Source organism: Hibiscus syriacus, unplaced genomic scaffold (genome assembly GCF_006381635.1).
Source record: "Hibiscus syriacus cultivar Baekdansim isolate YM2019G1 unplaced genomic scaffold, ASM638163v2 tig00111848_pilon, whole genome shotgun sequence".
Taxonomy (NCBI): domain Eukaryota; kingdom Viridiplantae; phylum Streptophyta; class Magnoliopsida; order Malvales; family Malvaceae; genus Hibiscus; species Hibiscus syriacus.
Genome location: NW_024063201.1, coordinates 2,940,176 through 2,962,466, shown reverse-complemented (window position 1 = coordinate 2,962,466; position 22,291 = coordinate 2,940,176). Strand labels below are relative to the sequence as shown.

At 34.6% G+C, this 22,291-nt stretch overlaps 1 protein-coding gene across 2 annotated transcripts; it reads right to left on the bottom strand.

The window, feature by feature from the left end:
- Positions 1–2,743: 2,743 nt before the first annotated feature.
- Positions 2,744–21,487, bottom strand: LOC120172290 (transmembrane protein 45A-like). Of its 2 annotated transcripts, XM_039179780.1 has the most exons (5): positions 20,974–21,487; positions 19,623–20,098; positions 19,498–19,522; positions 19,399–19,446; positions 2,744–2,754 (listed from the first exon to the last, which is right to left on the bottom strand). In XM_039179780.1, the coding sequence occupies exons 1-4, from the start codon at positions 21,318–21,320 to the stop codon at positions 19,434–19,436; spliced, it is 861 nt and encodes a 286-aa protein (XP_039035711.1). In that variant the 5' UTR covers positions 21,321–21,487; the 3' UTR covers positions 2,744–2,754; positions 19,399–19,433. The 2 variants fall into 2 exon arrangements, with proteins under 2 accessions (XP_039035711.1, XP_039035712.1); XM_039179781.1 differs by lacking the exon at positions 2,744–2,754 and having other exon boundaries at positions 19,420–19,509.
- Between the last annotated feature and the right edge of the window lie 804 nt (positions 21,488–22,291).

Here is a 22,291-nt window from a genome sequence, read left to right as displayed (position 1 = left end):
ACTACTAGTCCACCTTATCCTTGCCCTTTTTCTTGATGGACTCGGGAGCTTGGTTATGATCTACACAAGCATCCATTAAGTACACATATCATACCAATGTTAGTATACTCTCTATCATTTATTCTTTTAAAAATACTCAAAATTACAATTATTTTCAATTTCTATTACACTCTCAGCCTATCTTACAATTCCAGACTCAATAGTATCGGTTCCCCTACCATGGTATCGATACTTCTATACTATGGTACTGATACTTCCTTTCAATATCGATACCATTTCTGTATTCTGGAATCCATGGTATCGATACCTTTCTCTTAGTATCGATATCTACCTCAATATCGATACTAATTATATCAGTATCAATAATGTTCATCGTAATTCTTCAAATTTAAACCTATAGTATCAGTACTGTTCTTCCATTATTGATACTTGTACCCAGATTTTCCATTTTTCAACTCGATTTTAACCAAATTTTTGTTTAAATATCTTACTTTTACCTCAAACAATACCCTTAAACTTAACATCACTTAACCCAACTAACTTTCCTCCATTTAGCTTCTTATAACTTCTAAATTCTCCAAAGAACATCTCAAACTAAGAATCATACTACTTTTTCTAACATGTTTTTAATCACATCCAAAGCTTTTAATCTCTTATTTAATTCTTTGACAAGTCAAATATACTTGTAAAAATCAATAAAAACTCATATTTCAACAAATCATTCAGAACCCCATTTTCTTCAATCTCAAATAAAACATTCATTTCTTAGTTTTAATCCTCTTTAATCCTTCCTTAATCTTACACATCACTTAATTTTTCAAAAACAAACCCAAAATGAAAGGAAAACCAACGTTAAAGAACCCTTACCTTGGCTATGGAGGGCACGAGACTAGGGGAAAAAGAAGAGAACTTAGCTTGTTCTCACCTTTTCCCTTTTTCCCTTTTTAAATACCCTAATTAAAATAGATTTTAAATCCATTTCCCCCCCCTAACGGACCAAAATACCCTTTTTATTACTAATTGGTCTTAATCACAATTTCTAAATCATTTTCTTATACTTTACCATTTATTCAATTTAATCCTCCAAATTTTTAAATCCTTTCAATATAGTCACTGACCTAATATTTGGGGTATTACACTATTGCCTACTAATTTCGAACCCATTTGAGTTGCTTGAGTTGACTGTGAGTGTAAATTGATAATCTTTAGTATGTTTGGTTCCATTGTTAAGTTTAGAATAATTTATTAATTATTAAATCTTTATCGTAGGCCAATTTTAGATTGATCCACTGCTCAGGTCGATCGTGGGAAGCGTTATTACCATCATTAGCTATTTGTCGAGGTGTGTCTCTATCAAGTACTAAATTTGTTCTGTGATAGATTTGTTGTTGAATTTGATTTGAAGCATGATTGTTTTGTGATGCTATATAAAATATGATTCAGATGATATGCTAGTTGGAGGTTGATCTTAGACATGATTATTTTGTGTTAATGTAGTATTTGTTACAATTCAGTTGATATATATTATTATCATATTCCGATATATGTTACATATTTGGACTATGGAATTTTGTAAATATTTTTACCTTCGAATCGGATTGGAAATCGGATTTGTATGTTATTCTCCTTGTCATATTGGGACGAATTTTGATTGAGGAAGTTCAATGCATTTACTCGACGAGGTGAATGTCACTTTCAAATTCAGTGGGCTCTTCGTCCCCACTTCATATAGTGTGGTTTGATTGTAGATAATGTGGTTTTAGGGAACCCACTCTTCGAATGGTGTGACAGAAGTATGGGTAGGTGCATGAGCTTTTACACAAGATTCGATATATAATTATATTGTTTAATTCAGACTTTTATTAATAGTGATTGATTCGGATTATGTTGTGACTTGAGTTTGTTTGCACTTTAGAGACACACTAAGCTTATTCGCTTACACCCCTTTAGTTTCTCTCTTTTAGATACTCGAGTTAGGAGAACCGGTACTTGAAGTTACGATGCTATTCAACTTTAATTATTTCATAGTATGACATTTTTCCTCACATTTTCTATTACCTATTTTTATTAATATTTTATTTTGATAATATTTAATATGTTTAAATATTTTGGAACATTAGACATAAATGTTGTTTGGACTTTGAGACTTGAACTCTGAATTTGATAAACGTTTGATTTAAGTTTTTAATTATTGTTGATCTATTTCAGTTACTTTAAGTTTTTGAAATTAATAATGTGAGGGATAATTTTAATGTACTTAAAATAACGTTTGGGTGAATTTTGGGATTTAGTTAATGGATCTTCTAGATCCGGCCAGTTTCATCTATGTCAGGTAAAGGGGTTACACAAAGTCTATTGCTCCTAGTTTGTCCACTATCACCCCCCTAGTGGCTCTGACTCCAGGTGCTGGCAAGGAGAATATTATTGTAACTCACTCAAGACCAAAGGGAAGAACAAGACAATGTTAGCCACTCGTAAGTCTCGAGCGATTGTCCTCCGCCCTAAGAATGTGACTTACGTCCCCTGCTAATGGAGCTAGTTCGAGCCGTCATCCCAAAAGCACACTATTGTGCATGTCCTTACCAGATGATGATAACCCTATTGCCCCATCCAAATTTCAATCTCGAAAGCATTCATCTCCAACATTCCCCGTGTTGCTCATCTCTCACAGATGCTAAACCAAGCGACATTATTCCTTTGCAATTTCAATTGCCTATGACCGAGGGGGATATGATATAGATACGTCTGTTGAACCTCTTGTTATGATCAACTGGATATGGTTGAATGAACTCTATCCTCTTCACCCTCTTGATTGTTATCATGAATTTGAAAATCATCACATTTACGAAAATGTTTGGATCTATCCTCTTCACCCTCTTGATGTATCAAGTTTCAAAACCAGTTTCAAAGAAAATGTTTGGGCCTTAAAAAGAGTATACTGGATGAAAATTGGAAATTACATGGACCACATCGCGTAAATTGGTTAGTCTGAAGTAGAGGTGCGATTTGACTGTTGGCATTTCGGTACCAAAGAGATCAGGTTGCGATTTGGATATTGACATTTCAGTACCAAAGAGATCAGGTTGCGATTTAGATCGTTTCTGGTAACTAAATACCTGTTTACTTCACTGCGGTAGAACATTTCAGGTATTTCTAATTTAGAAACGTAAGGAAATGCTAGAGTCCCCAGGCATGGGACAATGAATGGATCACTTGCCATTTTGAATTTTAGAAGTACGGTGAGAACAAATTTGTGAAGCGGCCAGGGATCAGGGCCCATGGATGGTAACATGATTAAGAAAAGAAAATAGGTCATAAGATATCATGGCGTGTTTTGAAATTAAATTAATCTTCAAAACAAGCAATTACTGAAGATACTCATTTTTTTCATTTAAATATTATTTATATTATTATTATTATTATAATTATTATTATTATAATTATTATTATTATAATTATTATTATTAATATTATTATTTATTATTAATATTATTATTAATTATTATTACAAGCCCAAATCCAACAGTAACCGGCCCAAATCCAGAAGCCCACAGGAAACCCTAAACCCAATTTAGGGTTTGTATCATCTCTTGCCCCAGCCGCCAGCATCAAAGCCGTTGGATCTAGTTTTGATCCAACGGCCCAGATGGTCCCAACAAGGAAACCCTAGGGTATCATAACCCTAGGGACACGTCTCAGCCGCCGTTGCCTCTAGTGCCACGCCACCTCTCCGTTGAAGCCTCTAGAAGCTCTGCTGCCATGATGAAAGCCACACACGTTGAAGCCCTATAGTGAGTCACCACCATAGCTATGGTGACTCACCGAAGCTTCCCTCTTTGGACTGGTCTAATCCGAGCACTGTGGTGGCTATAAAAAGCCACCACCAAACCTGAAAAAAGGGGACGAGGAGAAAGAATCGGAGATAACCAAAACAGAGGGGCAACCAACACACAAACAAAAAGCCACGGCAAGAACAGTGAACCAAACAGAGAGCAGAATACGAGAACAAATCGACACCCAATAATCAGAAAGAAGAGGAAAAAGAGCATCTTACCATCATAAAAGCCTCCAAACCGTTTGGAACCACCGGAATCATTGTAAAACCGAAGGTAAAACCTTCGATTTATTTTAGATCTAGAACGATCTAAAGCGTTTTAGGACAAGCGAAGGCCATATTCGGCCTTAGGAGGTTGAGATCTACACTCTAGGGTAATTTGGGAATTCCGGCCACCGTTAGTGGCGGCCGGCGGTGGTAATCGGCGCCGTTGGTGGTGGCCGGCCGGCGACAGAAAACTAGAGAGAGGCGAGAGTCTTTCTTCTCTCTCAGCTAGAGAGAGAAGAGGAAAGATGAAAGTGAGAAGCTGGCCCTTAAGGGCCGGCATTAAGGGATTTTTAAACCCTTCCCCAAACGACGCCGTTTTGGGGAAGGGGTATATCTGTAATTTCTCGCGTGGGTAAACTATACTCGCTGCCACCACAGTTTTGTAACTTTTCATTTTGGTCACTGAAATCAAATCTTGAACCTTTTAATTTGGTCTTTCGATTTTATTTAGTTTATAATTTAGTCCTAGCCTGTATACTTATATATATTTAGGGTAAATACCATATTTAGTCCTTACAACTTTAATAACTTTTATTTTGACCTCTAATTAATTAATTAAGGATTAATTACATTAGTAACACCTAGTTTTCATAATATTTCAAACTAGAGCTTTTAATCTTGATATGTCATAATATAGTCACCAATTTTAATTATAAGTTTTATTACTTTTTATATTTAATTGTAATTTTATTTATTTTACTCATTGTTTATTTATATTTTAAATTATTATTTTCATAATTATTTTATTATTATTATTTTCATAATTATTTTATTATTATTATCTTATTCATATAAATATATATCTACATTCTTTTAAATAATAATGTTTATTTATTTTCAATATCAAAGAAAAGGGCAGTTTTAAAACAAATGGATGTCCTATTCTGGTATTTTAAACATTATAAAAATTATAATTTAGTTTTATTAAAATTATTAAAATTTTAATATTTTTTTAATATCGAGAAAAGAGCTGTCTTAAGGCACCTAGAAGTCCTTTTATGATATTTCTAAATAAGTAAATATTTTTATAAATATATTTAAATTAATATATTTTCTTAAAAATTATAGTAATAAAATTTGAAATAACATAATTATAAATTAAATATATCTTTGAATTTTTAAATTTCTAATAATATAGACAATTTATAATTAAAAAGTACCAATTTTGGGCGTTATAGGGGTGCTAATCCTTCCCTAAACGTAACCGACCACGAATCCCTTTTTATTATTAAAAAGAAAGAATTTTTGGTTATAAACGCAGATCAGTTCATCTTTTAACTGATGTTTTCTTAAAATCTCTGTTAAAAGATAATTTTTAGGTATTCGACCTACCTGACCCAAAAGGCCGATGGCGACTCCCAAATTATTTTCAAAACCATTTATTTACATCAATTTTCCCGCCAAGTAATATTTCGTGCCCGGACGAAAACCGGTTACGACAGCTTGGCGACTCCACTGGGGATCCAGTCAAACTTTAAAATCAATTGTAAATTGTCTTTATTAGTTAGAAATTAAAAATTCATATATTTAATTTTTAATTCTTTTCTTTCAAAGTTTTTATTACTTATTATTTTTATATATTATTATTTTTTATTTTATTTATTTATTATATTCAAGAATTAATTATTTTATTTGTTTGTTAGAAGTTTTAACATTTCTCCTCACACACAACACTTGCATAACATAAAGCTCTATAATTGAGTTTGTCCCTTTTAAGTGGGAGTGAAAGCGACGTCTTCGTGAGAATTTATTCTCCGTGTCAGACCTAGCAAGTAACTTTCGGGGTTTATATGCTCTATGTCTTCGTGAGAATTTATTCTCCGTGTTAGTCATAGAGAAATGTATCCCCTCGAATTGAACTCGATCCGTTTAAGTCTGTAATGGAATAGGATTGAGGGTTTGATAGCCCAAGGGGGCATCAACAAGGACAGTTCGAGTACCTATACTCCTAGAACTAAAAACATGCATATAATAAACCCTAGAAACTCTCCCGATCTGAAATCATGCCGAAATTTTGTCAGTAGGTATACACAAAGGAGAAATAAGCTCTAGCTTTTAATTTATTTTATTTCCTTTTCTTTTTCCTGAATAAATGCATGTGAACTAGAAATCGTGCGGTTAGGTTAAATTTTCCAAACAAAGCATGGAACTAGAAAGCATGAGGTTAAGATTTATACCTTGATAAATAGATTTTTTTCCATTAGTTGGTACTAATTATTCTATTTTTTGTTTTCTTATTTTTCCATGCATGTTACATTGCTATAATTTGTTTATATTCTTTTGTCTGCATTACATGATCATGGCATAACCAAAAGGTGTTGACTTGAAATACTGTTTATCAAATTGGAAAGAAATCGTAAATGGACAAAAAGTTTTATGATCAACCAAAATATGATGCGGCCAAGGAAAGACATCCTGAAGAAACTACGAGGATCGAGGGAAGTTCTGTACATAGAGAACCGGTTATATTAATACCAAAAGTACTCCACGAAGATCCTGCCAGATTGATACCAAAAGCAGTCTATGGTAAGAGCATCAGTCAGGGCATTCAGAGTGGAGGAGGTTTTTATGAAGCTCAAACATGTTATTTGAAGGACTTGAACGACCAAAATAAGAAATTGAGCACAAAAATGAAAACCATGCATGAAGATTTTCAGAAGATCTGTCAAACCTTTTAAAATGCTGGCCTAGGAAGCACCCCAGAAGAGTGGATCACAGGGGTCACCAAGCTGAAAAAGAGCTGCAACATATATGAAGATCTTGTTCAAGAACTTCTTGGAAAGAAAGGTTCTCTTACAAGGGAAAATGAGCAACTCCGAGAAGTGACACAGAAGATAAAGGAGAATGTCATGGAAGAAGTTGCAGTCCAGACAAGCAATATGTCCCTTAAGCTGATAGACTAATTTGGCTTTGGAGAAATTAGGAATAAAATATATCCCTATATGTAAAACTTTGTTTGATGTACCGAAACTTTTGTGTTCAATGAAATCTGTTCTAAGATGATCATTCTTGAGTAACACCTTTTCATGCATACATTTGCATTTTGCATCCTTGCATTTTTCATTTTGTATTTATACTTTCATGTTTGCTTTTGTATTGCACAATTTGTAATCTTATTATTACATTCATATATTTATATTTGCATTTGGCATCTTTGCATTTTTTTTATAATACATTAAAACATTCATTAAAATAAGGATTTCAAACGAAGTGATCTTGGTTTTTCCTTGAAGCAAGAACACTCAGCACGACACAAGAAAAATGTCTAAAGAAACTGAGGATAGGCTAGCCAAATTTGAGATAGAGCATAAAGAAATACAAGAGGAATTAAGGAGCAAGTTGGCACAAATTGAAGCTAATATCACAAATTCTCATATCGATCTACTGAACAATATGAAAGAAATGATTGAGAAGCACCAGACAGCTGGAAAGAGTCTTGTTGAAAACCCCACAAATTCTTTGGGCGTTACACCTGTTCATATTCCTGAATTCACCTCTGTACCCCAGGAAATTCAATCACTGATTTACTTTGCTGTTAAGAACTCACCATATCAAGCTGGAGCATCGTTCCCCACTTATTGTCCTACTACTTTTGAGTTGAAGCCTGATGAATTTTGTATTAGTAATGAGGTCCTTGACCTAAACAAATCAGTTGAGAAGGAAAAATTCACTCAACTACTGGAAAATATAGAAGAGGTGATAAAATCTATAGAGACAGTTGAGTCATTTTATGGGTTAGATGCCAAAGAACTAAGTTTGGTCCCTGGCCTGGTTATTTCACCAAAGTTCAAGGTTCCAGATTTTGAGAAGTATAATGGGACCACATGCCCTTCATATCATATCACTATGTATTGTCGTTGTATGACTGGCTATGTAGAGAATGAAAAATTATTGATCCACTGTTTTCAAGACAGTTTATCTGGGTCTGCATCCAGATGGTATAATCAGCTAAAACGTACTCAAATACGTTCTTGGAGGGATTTAGCTCAAGCTTTTTTGGGTCAATACAAGCACATGACTGATAAGGCCCCTGATCGAACAATGTTGCAAAGCATGAATATGAAGTGCAATGAAAGCTTTCGACAATATTCACAACGATGGAAAGACGTTGCTTCTCAAGTACATCCACCATTGACTGAAAAAGAGTTCACTACTTGTTCATCAGTATATTAAAATTTCCTTATGTTAATCACATGATAGGGGTTGTCCCTAATAATTTCTCTAACATCATCATAAGTGGAGAAATCATCAATTTCCTCCCTTCCACTGTTCGAGTGAAAAATTGCATCCAAAAATGCTCTCAGCCAGATCAATTACTCCACAACTTTATCAATCACAATGGCCTCCAAATGAGAATTGGACCTATAAGGAAGTTCCTTGGATAAATCAGACTAGAATTCCAAATTGTTCAGCTAAGGTTCCTGGTAACTTTAAGGGAAATTTCCAAGACCCTTTAGAGCAAGCAATTCAAAAATGCAAGATAAAAGAAGGGGTTAAGGTTCAATGTTCAGAAACCATTGTTGCAACAGAAACTAATATAACCAAATCCTACGAAGAATATCAGGCACAAGAAAATGGGAAAAGAAATCAAAAGGCTCCCATGGATGTAATTCGAGATTGGCCTATAGGTCTAAGAAAGAATGAGGCAGATATAACCCAGAAGACACCTCAGATACCTATATCAGATTTTCCGAAAACCAGTAAGGCAAGGGGAAACTTAAGAAATCTGGTTAATATTACCCCAGTTATAGCTGAAATGAATATTTAGAACCCCCTCGATAACATGAGAGCATTCATTCGTTCAGAACGATCAAAGAAAGTGATAGCCTCGCGAGCGAGAAAAACTCTGAAGGTTTTTCAAGAATCTATCTCGGACTTGTACCCTCATTTGGTTAAAGGTCAATATATTACACCAAGATTGGTGAAGGTGTCACCAAAGCCTTATGTCCATTGCTATGATCAAAATAGCTTCTGTAATTTTCACTTGGGAGTATCTGGACATTCAATAGGGAATTATTGGTCACTGTTAAAGGAAATAGAGACGCTCGTTGACAAGGGAGTCTTGACACAAGAAACGATCAAGAAATGAGGGGCAAATAAGGATAAAAATCATGGACCAAGTACACACCCAACAATAGAGGAGTAATGATGCATAAACAAGTGGAAGTGTTATCTACCACTGTTGTACTTTCTATTTTCAGTATCTTGTTTGAATATGTTTTTTGTTCCTTTCTCCGCCTTTTGTGCAATAAATAAATATGTGTTTCTTTTATGGTTATGAGTAAGGAGTCAAATTTTAATCTTGAGATTATTGAGTATCAAGTAGATTAAATATTCTTTTACTTTTTCAAGAGTTATAGATCTATTGGCAAGTGGTAAAATTATATCTTCAATATCCCATCCAATGCCAATTACTCGACCCTTACCAAAACCAAATCCTGACACTACATTTATCTGAGATTCTGAAGAAATGTCTCTACTTGTTTTTGAGACATCAACTCTAGATGTTTACCTTCTCGGATAGAGTTGGTTGGTTTATGATATTACCCCTTCTACCATATACATGACTTTAAAAGTCACACATTTGTCCTTCCAAACACAAAACCATCATAAACCAAAAGACCTCAAAAGAACCAAACTTTCAACTATTCGTGAATTTTACTGCAAGAAGAGACGAGATGAGGCATTATGGACCAACTCATTGATGATAATTTCGAGTGATTAGGGCATACTCAAAGAAGAAGGGGAAAGTGATTGATTGAAATAAATATATCATGCATTAATTACATTTTTTTCATGTAAATAAAGTTAATCTTGAATATTCATCCCCCTGTGGATACCTCTTTTTACAAAGGTTTCTGTGTATGAGATGATGAACGGCATTGTTTCATTTATCCTTTAATATATATATATATATATCCTTTGTTGTCCCCATTTGAGCCTGAATAATTTTTCTTCTAATTCAACCCTAACCAAGGATCAACCTCTACATTGGGGGGAAAGGTAAAGGATATTGGCTCACAAGAATAAAGATTGTCAATACAGTTTTATTACGAAGACAAGTTTCCATGAAGTCATGAAAGTTTTTAACTACAAAGTATGTCAAATACAGAGTGCTTGAAGATCAATCCAATCAAGAATAATGGAAAACCTCCAAAATGCAAAAGGAAAAGGAGGTGCTCAAAGCAATTGAATTATTATACTCATCCAGCAAAGAAAGAAGAAAAAAAAAAGAAAAAAAAAAGGAAAATTGAATCAAGATGGGTGACTTATTGAGCCTCAAGTTACAAGGTTGATCAAGTACAAACAAGAAGAGCAAGAAATGCTGGAGATATGAGAAAATGAAAATGAATCCAAAATTTGGCAGTCTAGAGGGATTCAGTTGATGGAAAATTCCCCAGCAAGGCAGATCAAAGTCAAACAAAACAAGATTGATGGCATCAGAATAAATTGATCCTTGGTTTGATTACCCTTAAACACTTATTTGGGCCTTTTTATCCCTTTCTTTCGTAACCATAAGCCATGACCTACGTTACGTACCTGAAAAGTCCATTTTAATCATACATGAATTTCTAAGTAAAAGAGAATATCTTTAGAATTCATTCCGCCTTTCAAGATTGATTTTTATTTGCAAAAATTGGTTTTTAAAATCTTTAATGCATGATATAAAAAATGATAAAAGGGGGTTCAAGATATAAATTTTTAAATAACATCTTGAAACCAAAGGAGGATTCGTGTTGAAAACCTGAAAAGGCGGCTCGAATATTGAATGGTGCAACAAACGACATAAGAGATGATCTTAAATGAAGCACCGCACATCCCAAAAGACGTTCCTGAGATTCTGGAATCAAGAAGTATCTCTACAAGATGAGCATAACAACCATTTCTTCAAGTTAGTGGAAGCCCGAAGCGACATACTGAACCAACTTGAAAGAACCTACTTTACCAGAATCCACCTACACCTTAAATCAGTCAATAGTTTTGACACTTGCCATAGGACTATGATTTTTGAATGATTTAAAAGTGTAGTTGATTTATTTGATATTCATTAAACTCATTGTTTATAATTTGATTATATTGTGAACCTGAAAGGGGTAATACTTTGCAAAATTCTTTCATTCTTCAATAAAGAAAGGAGAAAAAACATTTTCAAACACGACAGTCTCAAATGGAGAAGGTACTTGAAGCAAGTTGTTGCCTAATCTACCTCTATTGTAGAAAAAGTGATGCCAGAATGATGAAACACTTCACATTTTTGAAGGCAAGTGGTCCAAAAAGCCAGAAAGTCTGGAGAATTGAACTTTTGACACTCTCCTATGACATTATTAGCAGCTCATTAAGAAAGATTATCGTTTATCTCATGATGAGGGCGATAAGCATCACCAGACAGATTATTTTCCCCAACCATCAATTTATGTTCTCTAGAAGATTACATTATAGAACCATGAACAAGTCACTACCTGCACTCTGGTTATACCGTGATGCTGGCTCAAGTCTTGATACATCATTGATACTTCTTCTATGCCGATCACTTTCTTTGTCAAGATGATACCCATTATGTCCTTCAGAAGATTGCTGAATTTGAATTTGAGGATTTATGGCACAGAATAAGACATTGGAACAAATTCTACATTTGTATGCCGTACAGGATTCCAAAAGTTGAGATAACCAGTTTTACCATCAACTAAACCTTTCCATGGTTAGGGAAGAGTGGGATATGACAGTGTGTATTTTGGAGCAGCAGAAGAGACAATCACTGTGGTAGTCATTGCAAGAAAATGCACCAGCAAAAATCTTCTATTTCATCCTGATGATGTTTATTTCTTCCAGTAAGGTTTTTACACTGGATGTCATCGATAACAAGGTCGAAATCGACAAATCTACTCATCAATTGCTCCAACCGATCATCATTCAGTTCTTGTACATCTGTTTTCAAAGGTATGCCAAGACAATAGAAGGCAATCTCTGCATCATTGATTCCAGAGAAAAGAGACAGGACATTAATACCACTATAGAAATGTCTCTATACAGATCCTCGTGTATGGTTTTTAGGGAAACCTAGAAGAATTTCCACCTCATCAGATTCAAGTGGAACAATTTTATTCCTTCCAACCCATACCAGATTCCATTTTCAGCAATCATCAAGAACATACTTTTGGACACTCGAAGGTGGCTCATTGTCATAAGCTTCAAGAGCCTTACAGATCCTTTCTGTCAATTTGGCACTTCCTGTACATGTTTATAAACAGTTCAACTTTGTTCTTGGATCCCAGTAAGGCCATCATTTCTTTGTCAATGGAAAAATATCATGTATAGTGCATGGAGAAAACAAGATAAGAGGAAATATGTTCTTAATTGGCAGATTATGAATATAGCCCATTTTCAGTGTAGCAGCATGAAAATGCTTCGAATCTACAAATTCTGGCTCTACATCGAATAAGTACTGTGATATTCCAGTCCAAACATTAACTGGAGCAAGTGCCACATTCTCGTAGTAGAAATAAGGAGCCCTAATAGCATCTTCTGGAAGTGTTCTTTGAGTTATCTGATCTGGTTTGGTATGAACCCCAAAACCAATCATTAGATTTGAAAGATGAATTTGTTCATAGTAGAAATAAGAAGACCCAATAGCATCTTCTGGAAGTGTTCTTTGAGTTATCTGATCTGGTTCGGTAGGAATCCCATAACCAATCATTGAAATTGAAAGATGAACTGCATGATCGTCTTCATTAAGAAGCTTCTTTTCAAGCTTCCTCTGCTTCTCCCTTTTCAAAAATCATAGCCTAAGTTTTGCCTTTGCTTGTAATTGGGGTCATTGTATAATGAATTCCTACCTTCTACTGGAAGAAGTGTGTCAGTAGTCTTAACCAGTTGATCAGCACATATAAAATCTGTCAATTCTGTAATTGATGAATCTGAACCACATTTCTTCATGGCTATTGAAGCCTCAACCTCTGAATATCCTGTTTTTGTCAAGTATAACAGTTTATTCTCCTCATCAGAATAAGAATTCAGGATTTCCTCAATATCAGAAGAACTATCAATATCTGTGAAATCATCCTGAAAGATCGCTTCATAATCAGATGAGTTGTTATCAGAATCAACATGTTGCATGGGTGCGGATTTTTGATGAACGTGTACCATTGTATATGTAGTCTTGTTATTGCATCAGATTACTGTTTGCATAAATTGGTTTCACTCCCACAGAAAAGTATATTTCAGAGATGGCTTTCACTGAAAGATGATAAGCCACTGTGTCAGCCTAGAACAGATTACCAAGCTATTTTTACTTCACTGTCTGACTAAATCCCTCCAGATACAGAAAATGGTCACCTCATTCAGAAGACACATATTTCAGACATTTTTGTCAGAATGATCGAATACTTCTTAAGTTTGTGACAACATAAAGAGAATTTCTGTTACTTGACAATACTATTGTTTAGTGACACCAGAATGAGAGTATTCAACATAAACAGATTTGGGGCATGAATAAAGCCACAAGTACCTACAATAGTTCATTGTCAAAATTGGACCTCGTGGGGATCATGACATTTCAGTTAAACAGACATTGAGAGTGAATCAGAAGTAGAATATTGAGGCATCTTGAAAGCCCATTTCAAACAGAAATAGAATATTGGGGCATTTTGAAGGCTCACTTCAGTATGAATATTTGGGCATTTTTTAATGTTGAGCACACTTTTAACATCTGTATCAGCAAATGTTGGGGCATTTTAAAGGTTCCTTCAGACAGATCCATGTGGGGCATTTTGAAGGCTCAGATTAACAAGAAAGAAATGTTGGGGCATGCTGAAAACCCTTTTCAATCAGAATCAGGAATGTTTATGTATCCTAAATATGTATATCAGTAAAATGCTGGGACATGCTGAAGGCCCATATCATCATGTGTTAAAGATCATTGATTTGAGAAAATATTTCCAATAAGATAGAAAGATATGAAGAATGAAAATGGTGAAACAGTAACAGTCGAGCTAACCATACATAATTGCTTCGTTCATCAGGCAGTTGTATTAGGGTCCTGTTGTTGAACAAATATCTATTCAGCAAGTATGGTTTCAAATACCCAATATTCTTAAACCATGTGTCACATGAAAGTGTGTTCTTTGTTAAGCTACATCATGGTTGCATGAATAAATATGGTCCCTTTGTAGACCATTCGATCCAAGGATCATTTCCTCGAGACCTTGAAATCTGAATTTGGCCTTTTGTATGTTGGTGATAAATGAAAAATATTTCTTTGAGATTTTTTTCAGTTAGTTTCAACCATACTGTTGAGGTTACGAAGTTGTTTTTCACATCAGTTTTGTTTACTTGATGACATTGAAGAAAGAAGCTCATGCATGTATATTGCTCTTTCCCGATGTTACTAGGGTTATCATTGCCAACCATGGTGAATTGAGTTTTCATCTATTTTGGTTTTATCATGGGTGTTTCATCCCCAGCGAAGAAAACGTAATCAATATCACACTTTCCCTTGCCCGAGATGATATCGAGATCAGTTGGTATCTTTTATTCAACTCGACACTAGCATATTGTGAATTTGACCAACTTTTTGGTCATACTAACATCACACTTGAATCTCCACTGAGTTTTGCTCTCAAATGGTCTTGTGACATCATTCAAAAGCTTTGAACACTAGGCAAAGAGCTTCAATGATTAAGAAATCTTGGCAGAAACCACAGAAAATGATGAATGTGTTGTCAAACGCTTTACGAACGTCTAAGCAGAAACCACAAGAAAGGATGAATGTGTTGTCAAATGTTTTACGAACATCTGAGCAGAAGCCACAGAAAAATATGAATGTGTTGTCAAGTGTTTTACATCTCGACAGATAACACAGGAAAAGATGAATGTATTGTCAAATGTTTTACGAATCTGCTATTCTGATGCTGAACCAATGTTACGATCATATGGTTTCCATTTTTGATCCAAGATAAAGTTTGTCTTCTTCAACTTCAAGATTATAAGATGAGATATGATGAAGATTTCTTTCCACAAAAAGAGAGCTAAATTTTAACCACAAGAAACTAGTTGAAGGACAGGTTGTGGTTAAGCATCTCGACATGATATGGTCCAAGTTGTTGTATTCAAGATTGAATTAAATGTGGAGACATGAAAGGAATTGAGATAAATTATCCTTATGATATGTTTCAAGAGTCAAATCAGAACAGACTCTACTCTCCTAATTAATCTCTGATGAATCAGGCATATCTACATCTACACTCTTCAAAGATGATAGATTCTCTCTTCAAAAATGATAAATTCTCTTTTTAAATATGATAGATTCTCTTTTCAAAGATGAAAGCTTTATGGGATTTATACACAAGTCCAAGCAAATAAAGTTGGTTTTATCCAAGATAGTTCTGACTACGACAAGAGTTCCACAAATGAAACAATTCTTCTGAGACTTTCATGAAACAAAGAAGACATAAATATACAAATTGATCAGATGGCTCTTCAGAAATGCAAGCTTGATAGCATAAGTTGCTACACTGATATCCAGAGGTGACCCTGGCAATAAATGATGAAGTGGAGGAAAACCGAGTTCACCATTTTGAAGTCAAATGAAGATTGCATCAACATTCATGCATCATATTTAGATATTTGCAAAAATAGGTGCATTTTCATTCATTTTATCCATGTTGAATTTTGACAGGAATTTCAAAGATTTTAGCAAAGATTCAAATCCATCACTTGATGGATCAGCTTTTCCAGAAAAAGTTCATAATGAGAAGAACTTGTTCAACTTTTTGCTCAAATCCATCACTTGATGGATCAGCTTTTCCAGAGAAAGTTCATAATGAGAAGAACTCATCTGAAGAAGGAAGAAGAAGTTCATAATGAGAAGAACTTGTTCAACTTTTTGTTTGAATTCATCATTTGATGGATCAGCATTACCAGGTCAAGTTCATAATGAGAAGAACTCATCTGAAGAATGAAGAAGAAGTTCATAATGAGAAGAACTTGTTCAACTTTTTGCTTGAATTCATCATTCAATGGATCAACATTTCTAGTTCGAGTTCATAATGAGAAGAACTCATCTGAAAGAACAAATTCATAATGAGAAGAATTTATTCAACTTTTTGTTCAAAACCATCACTTGATGGATCGGTTTTTCCAGAGAAAGTTCATAATGAGAAGAACTCATCTGAAGAAGGAAGAAGAAGTTCATAATGAGAAGAACTTGTTCAACTTTTTGTTTGAATTCATCATTTGATGGATCAACATTGCCAGGTAGAGTTCATAATGAGAAGAACTCGTCATCTGAAGAAGAAAGAAGAAATTCATAATGAGAAGAATTTGTTCAACCTTTTGCTCAAATCCATCACTTGATGGATCAGTTTTTCCAGAGAAAGTTCATAATGAGAAGAACTCATCTGAAGAAGGAAGAAGAAGTTCATAATGAGAAGAATTTGTTCAACCTTTTGTTTGAATTCATCATTTGATGGATCAACATTGCCAGGTAGAGTTCATAATGAGAAGAACTCGTCATCTGAAGAAGGAAGAAGAAGTTCATAATGAGAAGAATTTGTTCAACCTTTTGTTCAAATCCATCACTTGATAGATCAGCTTTTCTAGAGAAAGTTCATAATGAGAAGAACTCATCTGAAGAAGAAGTTCATAATGAGAAGAACTAATCTGAAGAAGAATAAGTTCACAATGAAAAGAGCTTGTTCAACCTTTTGTATAATTCTATCACAGAAGCAGATAGATTAGCATCAACCTTTCCAGAGAAAGTTCATAATGAGAAGAACTCATCTGAAGAAGAAAGAAGAAGTTCATAATAAGAAGAGCTTATTCAACCTTTTGAATGACTCTATCACAGAAGGAAATAGGTCAACATCATCCCCAGCGGAAAGTTCATAATGAGAAGAACTCATCTGAAGAAAGAGAAGAATTTATTCAACATTTCCATATTAATCAAGTGAAGTCAAATGAAAAAACTTATTATCTTTTCGTCTTTGCTCTATTCTTGTTAACACAAGAAAAAGCAAAGAGGGGCAGCTGAAGATACTCATTTTTTTCATTTAAATATTATTTATATTATTATTATTATTATTATAATTATTATAATTATAATTATTATTATTAATATTATTATTTATTATTAATATTATTATTAAATATTATTACAAGCCCAAATCCAACAGTAACCGGCCCAAATCCAAAAGCCCACAGGAAACCCTAAACCCAATTTAGGATTTATATCATCTCTTGCCCTAGCCGCCAGCATCAAAGCCGTTGGATCTAGTTTTGATCCAACGGCCCAGATGGTCCCAACAAGGAAACCCTAGGGTATCATAACCCTAGGGACACGTCCCAGCCGCCGTTGCCTCTAGTGCCACGCCACCTCGCCGTTGAAGCCTCCAGAAGCTCTGCTGCCATGATGAAAGCCACACACGTTGAAGCCCTATAGTGAGTCACCACCATAGCTATGGTGACTCACCGAAGCTTCCCTCTTTGGACTGGTCTAATCCGAGCACTGTGGTGGCTATAAAAAGCCACCACCAAACCTGAAAAAAGGGGACGAGGTGAAAGAATCGGAGATAACCAAAACAGAGGGGCAACTAACACACAAACAAAAAGCCACGGCAAGAACAGTGAACCAAACAGAGAGTAGAATACGAGAACAAATCGACACCCAATAATCAGAAAGAAGAGGAAAAGGAGCATCTTACCATCATAAAAGCCTCCAAACCGTTTGGAACCACCGGAATCATTGTAAAACCGAAGGTAAAACCTTCGATTTATTTTAGATCTAGAACGATCTAAAGCGTTTTAGGACAAGCGAATGCCATATTCGGCCTTAGGAGGTTGAGATCTACACTCTAGGGTAATTTGGGAATTCCGGCCACCGTTAGTGGCGGCCGGCGGTGGTAATCGGCGCCGTTGGTGGTGGCCGGCCGGCGACAGAAAACTAGAGAGAGGCGAGAGTCTTTCTTCTCTCTCAGCTAGAGAGAGAAGAGGAAAGATGAAAGTGAGAAGCTGGCCCTTAAGGGCCGGCATTAAGGGATTTTTAAACCCTTCCCCAAACGACGCCGTTTTGGGGAAGGGGTATATCTGTAATTTCTCGCGTGGGTAAACTATACTCGCTGCCACCACAGTTTTGTAACTTTTCATTTTGGTCACTGAAATCAAATCTTGAACCTTTTAATTCGGTCTTTCGATTTTATTTAGTTTATAATTTAGTCCTAGCCTGTATACTTATATATATTTAGGGTAAATACCATATTTAGTCCTTACAACTTTAATAACTTTTATTTTGACCTCTAATTAATTAATTAAGGATTAATTACATTAGTAACACCTAGTTTTCATAATATTTCAAACTAGAGCTTTTAATCTTGATATGTCATAATTTAGTCACCAATTTTAATTATAAGTTTTATTACTTTTTATATTTAATTTTAATTTTATTTATTTTACTCATTGTTTATTTATATTTTAAATTATTATTTTCATAATTATTTTATTATTATTATCTTATTCATATAAATATATATCTACATTCTTTTAAATAATAATGTTTATTTATTTTCAATATCAAAGAAAATGGCAGTTTTAAAACAACTGGATGTCCTATTCTGGTATTTTAAACATTATAAAAATTATAATTTAGTTTTATTAAAATTATTAAAATTTTAATATTTTTTTAATATCAAGAAAAGAGCTGTCTTAAGGCACCTAGAAGTCCTTTTATGATATTTCTAAATAAGTAAATATTTTTATAAATATATTTAAATTAATATATTTTCTTAAAAATTATAGTAATAAAATTTGAAATAACATAATTATAAATTAAATATATCTTTGAATTTTTAAATTTCTAATAATAGAGACAATTTATAATTAAAAAGTACCAATTTTGGGCGTTATAGGGGTGCTAATCCTTCCCTAAACGTAACCGACCACGAATCCCTTTTTATTATTAAAAAGAAAGAATTTTTGGTTATAAACGCAGATCAGTTCATCTTTTAACTGATGTTTTCTTAAAAACTCTGTTAAAAGATAATTTTTAGGTATTCGACCTACCTGACCCAAAAGGCCGATGGCGACTCCCAAATTATTTTCAAAACCATTTATTTACATCAATTTTCCCGCCAAGTAATATTTCGTGCCCGGACGAAAATCGGTTACGACAATTACCATAGTCAACAGGAATAAAGAATATTTAAATTGAGGTATAGTTGATTCTTTGTCTTCTTTAGTTGTTTTGCATCACCATCATTATTTTTTTGTTCTTCGTGTTGTTGATTCTAATGAACTAATAATAATACTAATGTAAGCTCTATTTCACCAGCTATGGAAACTTTCAAGTCCTCCATCAAATCTCTCCCTCGTATTCAATTAATAGATCCTCATTAGCTTAAGCTCCATGCAGCTTCAGCCTGTAAAATACCATTGCAACAACATTTCATCAAAGCTCCTTATCATATTCCAAAAATGCATTAAAAAGGGCTAGCCTGAAATTAATTTACATCCAAAGTTAAAGATTGCATACCATGTTGAACTGAGTGCATGGTTCTAAGATCAGAATTCCCATATCTTGAAGCTGCAAAACCATATGATCCCACAACAGCAGCAACGACACCCAGCACCATAGAAAAGAGCTGGAAGTTAGCAATCAACTGCCCTCGAACTTCACTATCTACCAGATGGCAACGGATTTCATTATTATCCTTGAGTCGACAACCGTCCGGCATCATGGGGCCGTAGAGGGTGAAAGAGGTCTGATAGAACCAGAGGCCTTGGAGAGTTACTGCAATTCCACTACACAAATCAACCGGGAAGCTGTTTGGCAAGAGAGCTCCGGCGAGTGTGGTCAAAATGCACAGTCCTACTAGAAGGACAAGGACAAGATGGTAGTATCCTTCAAGGCCCTTGTGAGTGGTTGAGTGAAAGTAGAACAGCATATACTCTGCGGTGAATGCTGCGGCCGCAATAAGACAAAGGGATCCTTGTGGTAACGAAACAAAACTGACCAACAACAGATTCCAACCAAGATGTTTGAAAAATTAGCCATACATATTTCAGACATAGAATTAACCATAACTGGAGATGAAATTTACAGTTATGTAACAAGGCACTTGGTATGCGATCATTCCCAAAACAAAAAGGAAGACAAAGCAGTTCATGCAATATCTGCTGCTTATAAAACCTTTATAACTTCCTCCCTCCTATCCCCTATGGCTCTATGCCTTTAAAAAAATGCAAAAACATTGCATTATTTACCTTGCCTTTCAAAAACACCTTGTTTGCCAGACTAAGAGACATCGTCGATTAGCTCATTATGAAATATCCCATTAAATCTATTATTGATATGAAGAGAAAACAAGGGCAGAGACCATCTAGTTCAAAAATTTTCTGTCAAGAGCATGATTATATCAGTTTAATGGAGGTTCTAGATCTTTTTGATCAAGCAGTAAAAAGAAAACAATGCTATTCAGTTTTCCATGTGTTTTCCTGAAGAAAAAAAGGGGGGCAAGGAAAAACAGCGAAGTGAGGGCAAACAAAAGGTAAAAAAAGACTTGGCAGCAACTTCATTACAGGCATTGTTATACTGTTCATAAAACAAAAAGTGAGATCAAGAGAAAGATTTGTTCCTAAATGCAAATTCTTTAATTGTTGTCTTGATTATCTAAAAGCAGGTTTTCTATGCTTTCACATAATGTTCAACAAAAAGGAATCTTATGTGTCGGTTATTCCAAAGTAAACAAAAACAAAAGCAGAAGTCCATTGATCCACTCCCCTCTTCTTCTTCCCGTTTCATTCATACTTTTGCATAACAAACATAAAGATAATTATCAAATAACAAATAAAGTCAAGGAACTAATTAAAACACTATGACTAACCTCGTTTTCTCTGAAAGCAAAGCGATGGAACCAAAGAGGAAGAACATGAGAAGCATCCCTGAATGCTCAAAATCGTTCAAGTGCGATGGATTGAGGCTTCCATTGACAATAAACTTGAGGTGGGTTGAATACAAAAGCTCAATGCACAGATCAATGAAAGCACCAATGGCTACAACATAAAGCTCCAAGTGCTTCAACTTCCCATTAAAACCAGGAACAGGGTTCCACACCCTGACCTCAAAAGACTTGGGGTTTGACACAAACCGGACAAGGGAACTCCATATGTGCCATACACCAACAACAAGGAACAAAGTCCCTGGCAAAGCATGACCCTTGAAAGATCCCATCTCTTTGTTGATATATCTCACAGTCTCTTTATCTCTAGCTTCACTGTTCAAATACAATCAACCAAAATCTCAGCAATCTCCTCTTCTTTCTTCTTCTTCTTCTTCTTCTTCTTCTTTTTCTCGAAAGGTTTCTTCTTCTTCTTGTATCAAGAGATGATCTTTTCTGCTTCAAAGGGTAAAACAGTTTTGTTGTTCATAAATTGAATTTGATTAATTCTATTGAGGACTTTAGAGTATAGATGAATGATAAACCTTTTGACGGCAAAGAAAGTTTGTTTTCTTGTGATATTCTGGGTCAACTTTGTTTAGCTGACGAGAAATACAATAAAAAATAATTAAAAATAAGAGAAGAAAAGCTTTTTTTTATTAAAAACTGCAAACAAGTACAAGGCAAAGATCTGAGAAATTGGTTCTGCATCCAAAGAAAAGTTGATCTTTTGAAGTAATCAAGATTAGTTTTATTCAAATGAGAAATCATTATCGAAGGGAAATCATTAGGAAAGATAAAAGAAAATATACCAAAAAACCATTGAGCTCGTAAGTGGTTTCTTAAAAGAGGGAAAAAGGGCATATGAAAGTGAGTTTGTATGGGTAATCGATTGAAAGGAAAAGCAATACATAATAAACCAGTAAAAGAAGTTAAAAGAAGAGAGTACTTACAATAGATGATGATTGTTTTCCAAAGCTAGACAGTCATGCACTGAAATTAAGACACCAAAAAACAAGAGAGAGGGGGTGTTTGGGGGTAGAAAAATAGAAAATAACCTCACTGACCGAAAATGTCTTATAACATACGATTTTAACCAATTCTTTTTGGATTTGTCAAAATGACCAACAAAATCGCAACTCGATCTTAAATTCGCAACACGAACTCTAATTTTTTAACTCAGTTTCCAAATTCACAACGCGAATATCTAGATTCGTAACACGATTTTGAAAAATATGTTGCGATAGTTAAAATGTGTTGCGAG

What these genes read in the sequence shown, in the direction of transcription:
- LOC120172290 (XM_039179780.1), bottom strand. Translation starts at nt 21,320, where the DNA reads ATGGGATCTTTCAAGGGTCATGCTTTGCCAGGGACTTTGTTCCTTGTT. An exon ending in TTGCTTTCAGAGAAAACGAG is followed by an intron (nt 20,099 to 20,973) that starts GTTAGTCATAGT and finishes GTTGTTGGTCAG; the next exon opens with TTTTGTTTCGTTACCACAAG. An exon ending in CATGCACTCAGTTCAACATG is followed by an intron (nt 19,523 to 19,622) that starts GTATGCAATCTT and finishes ATGTTGTTGCAA; the next exon opens with TGGTATTTTACAGGCTGAAG.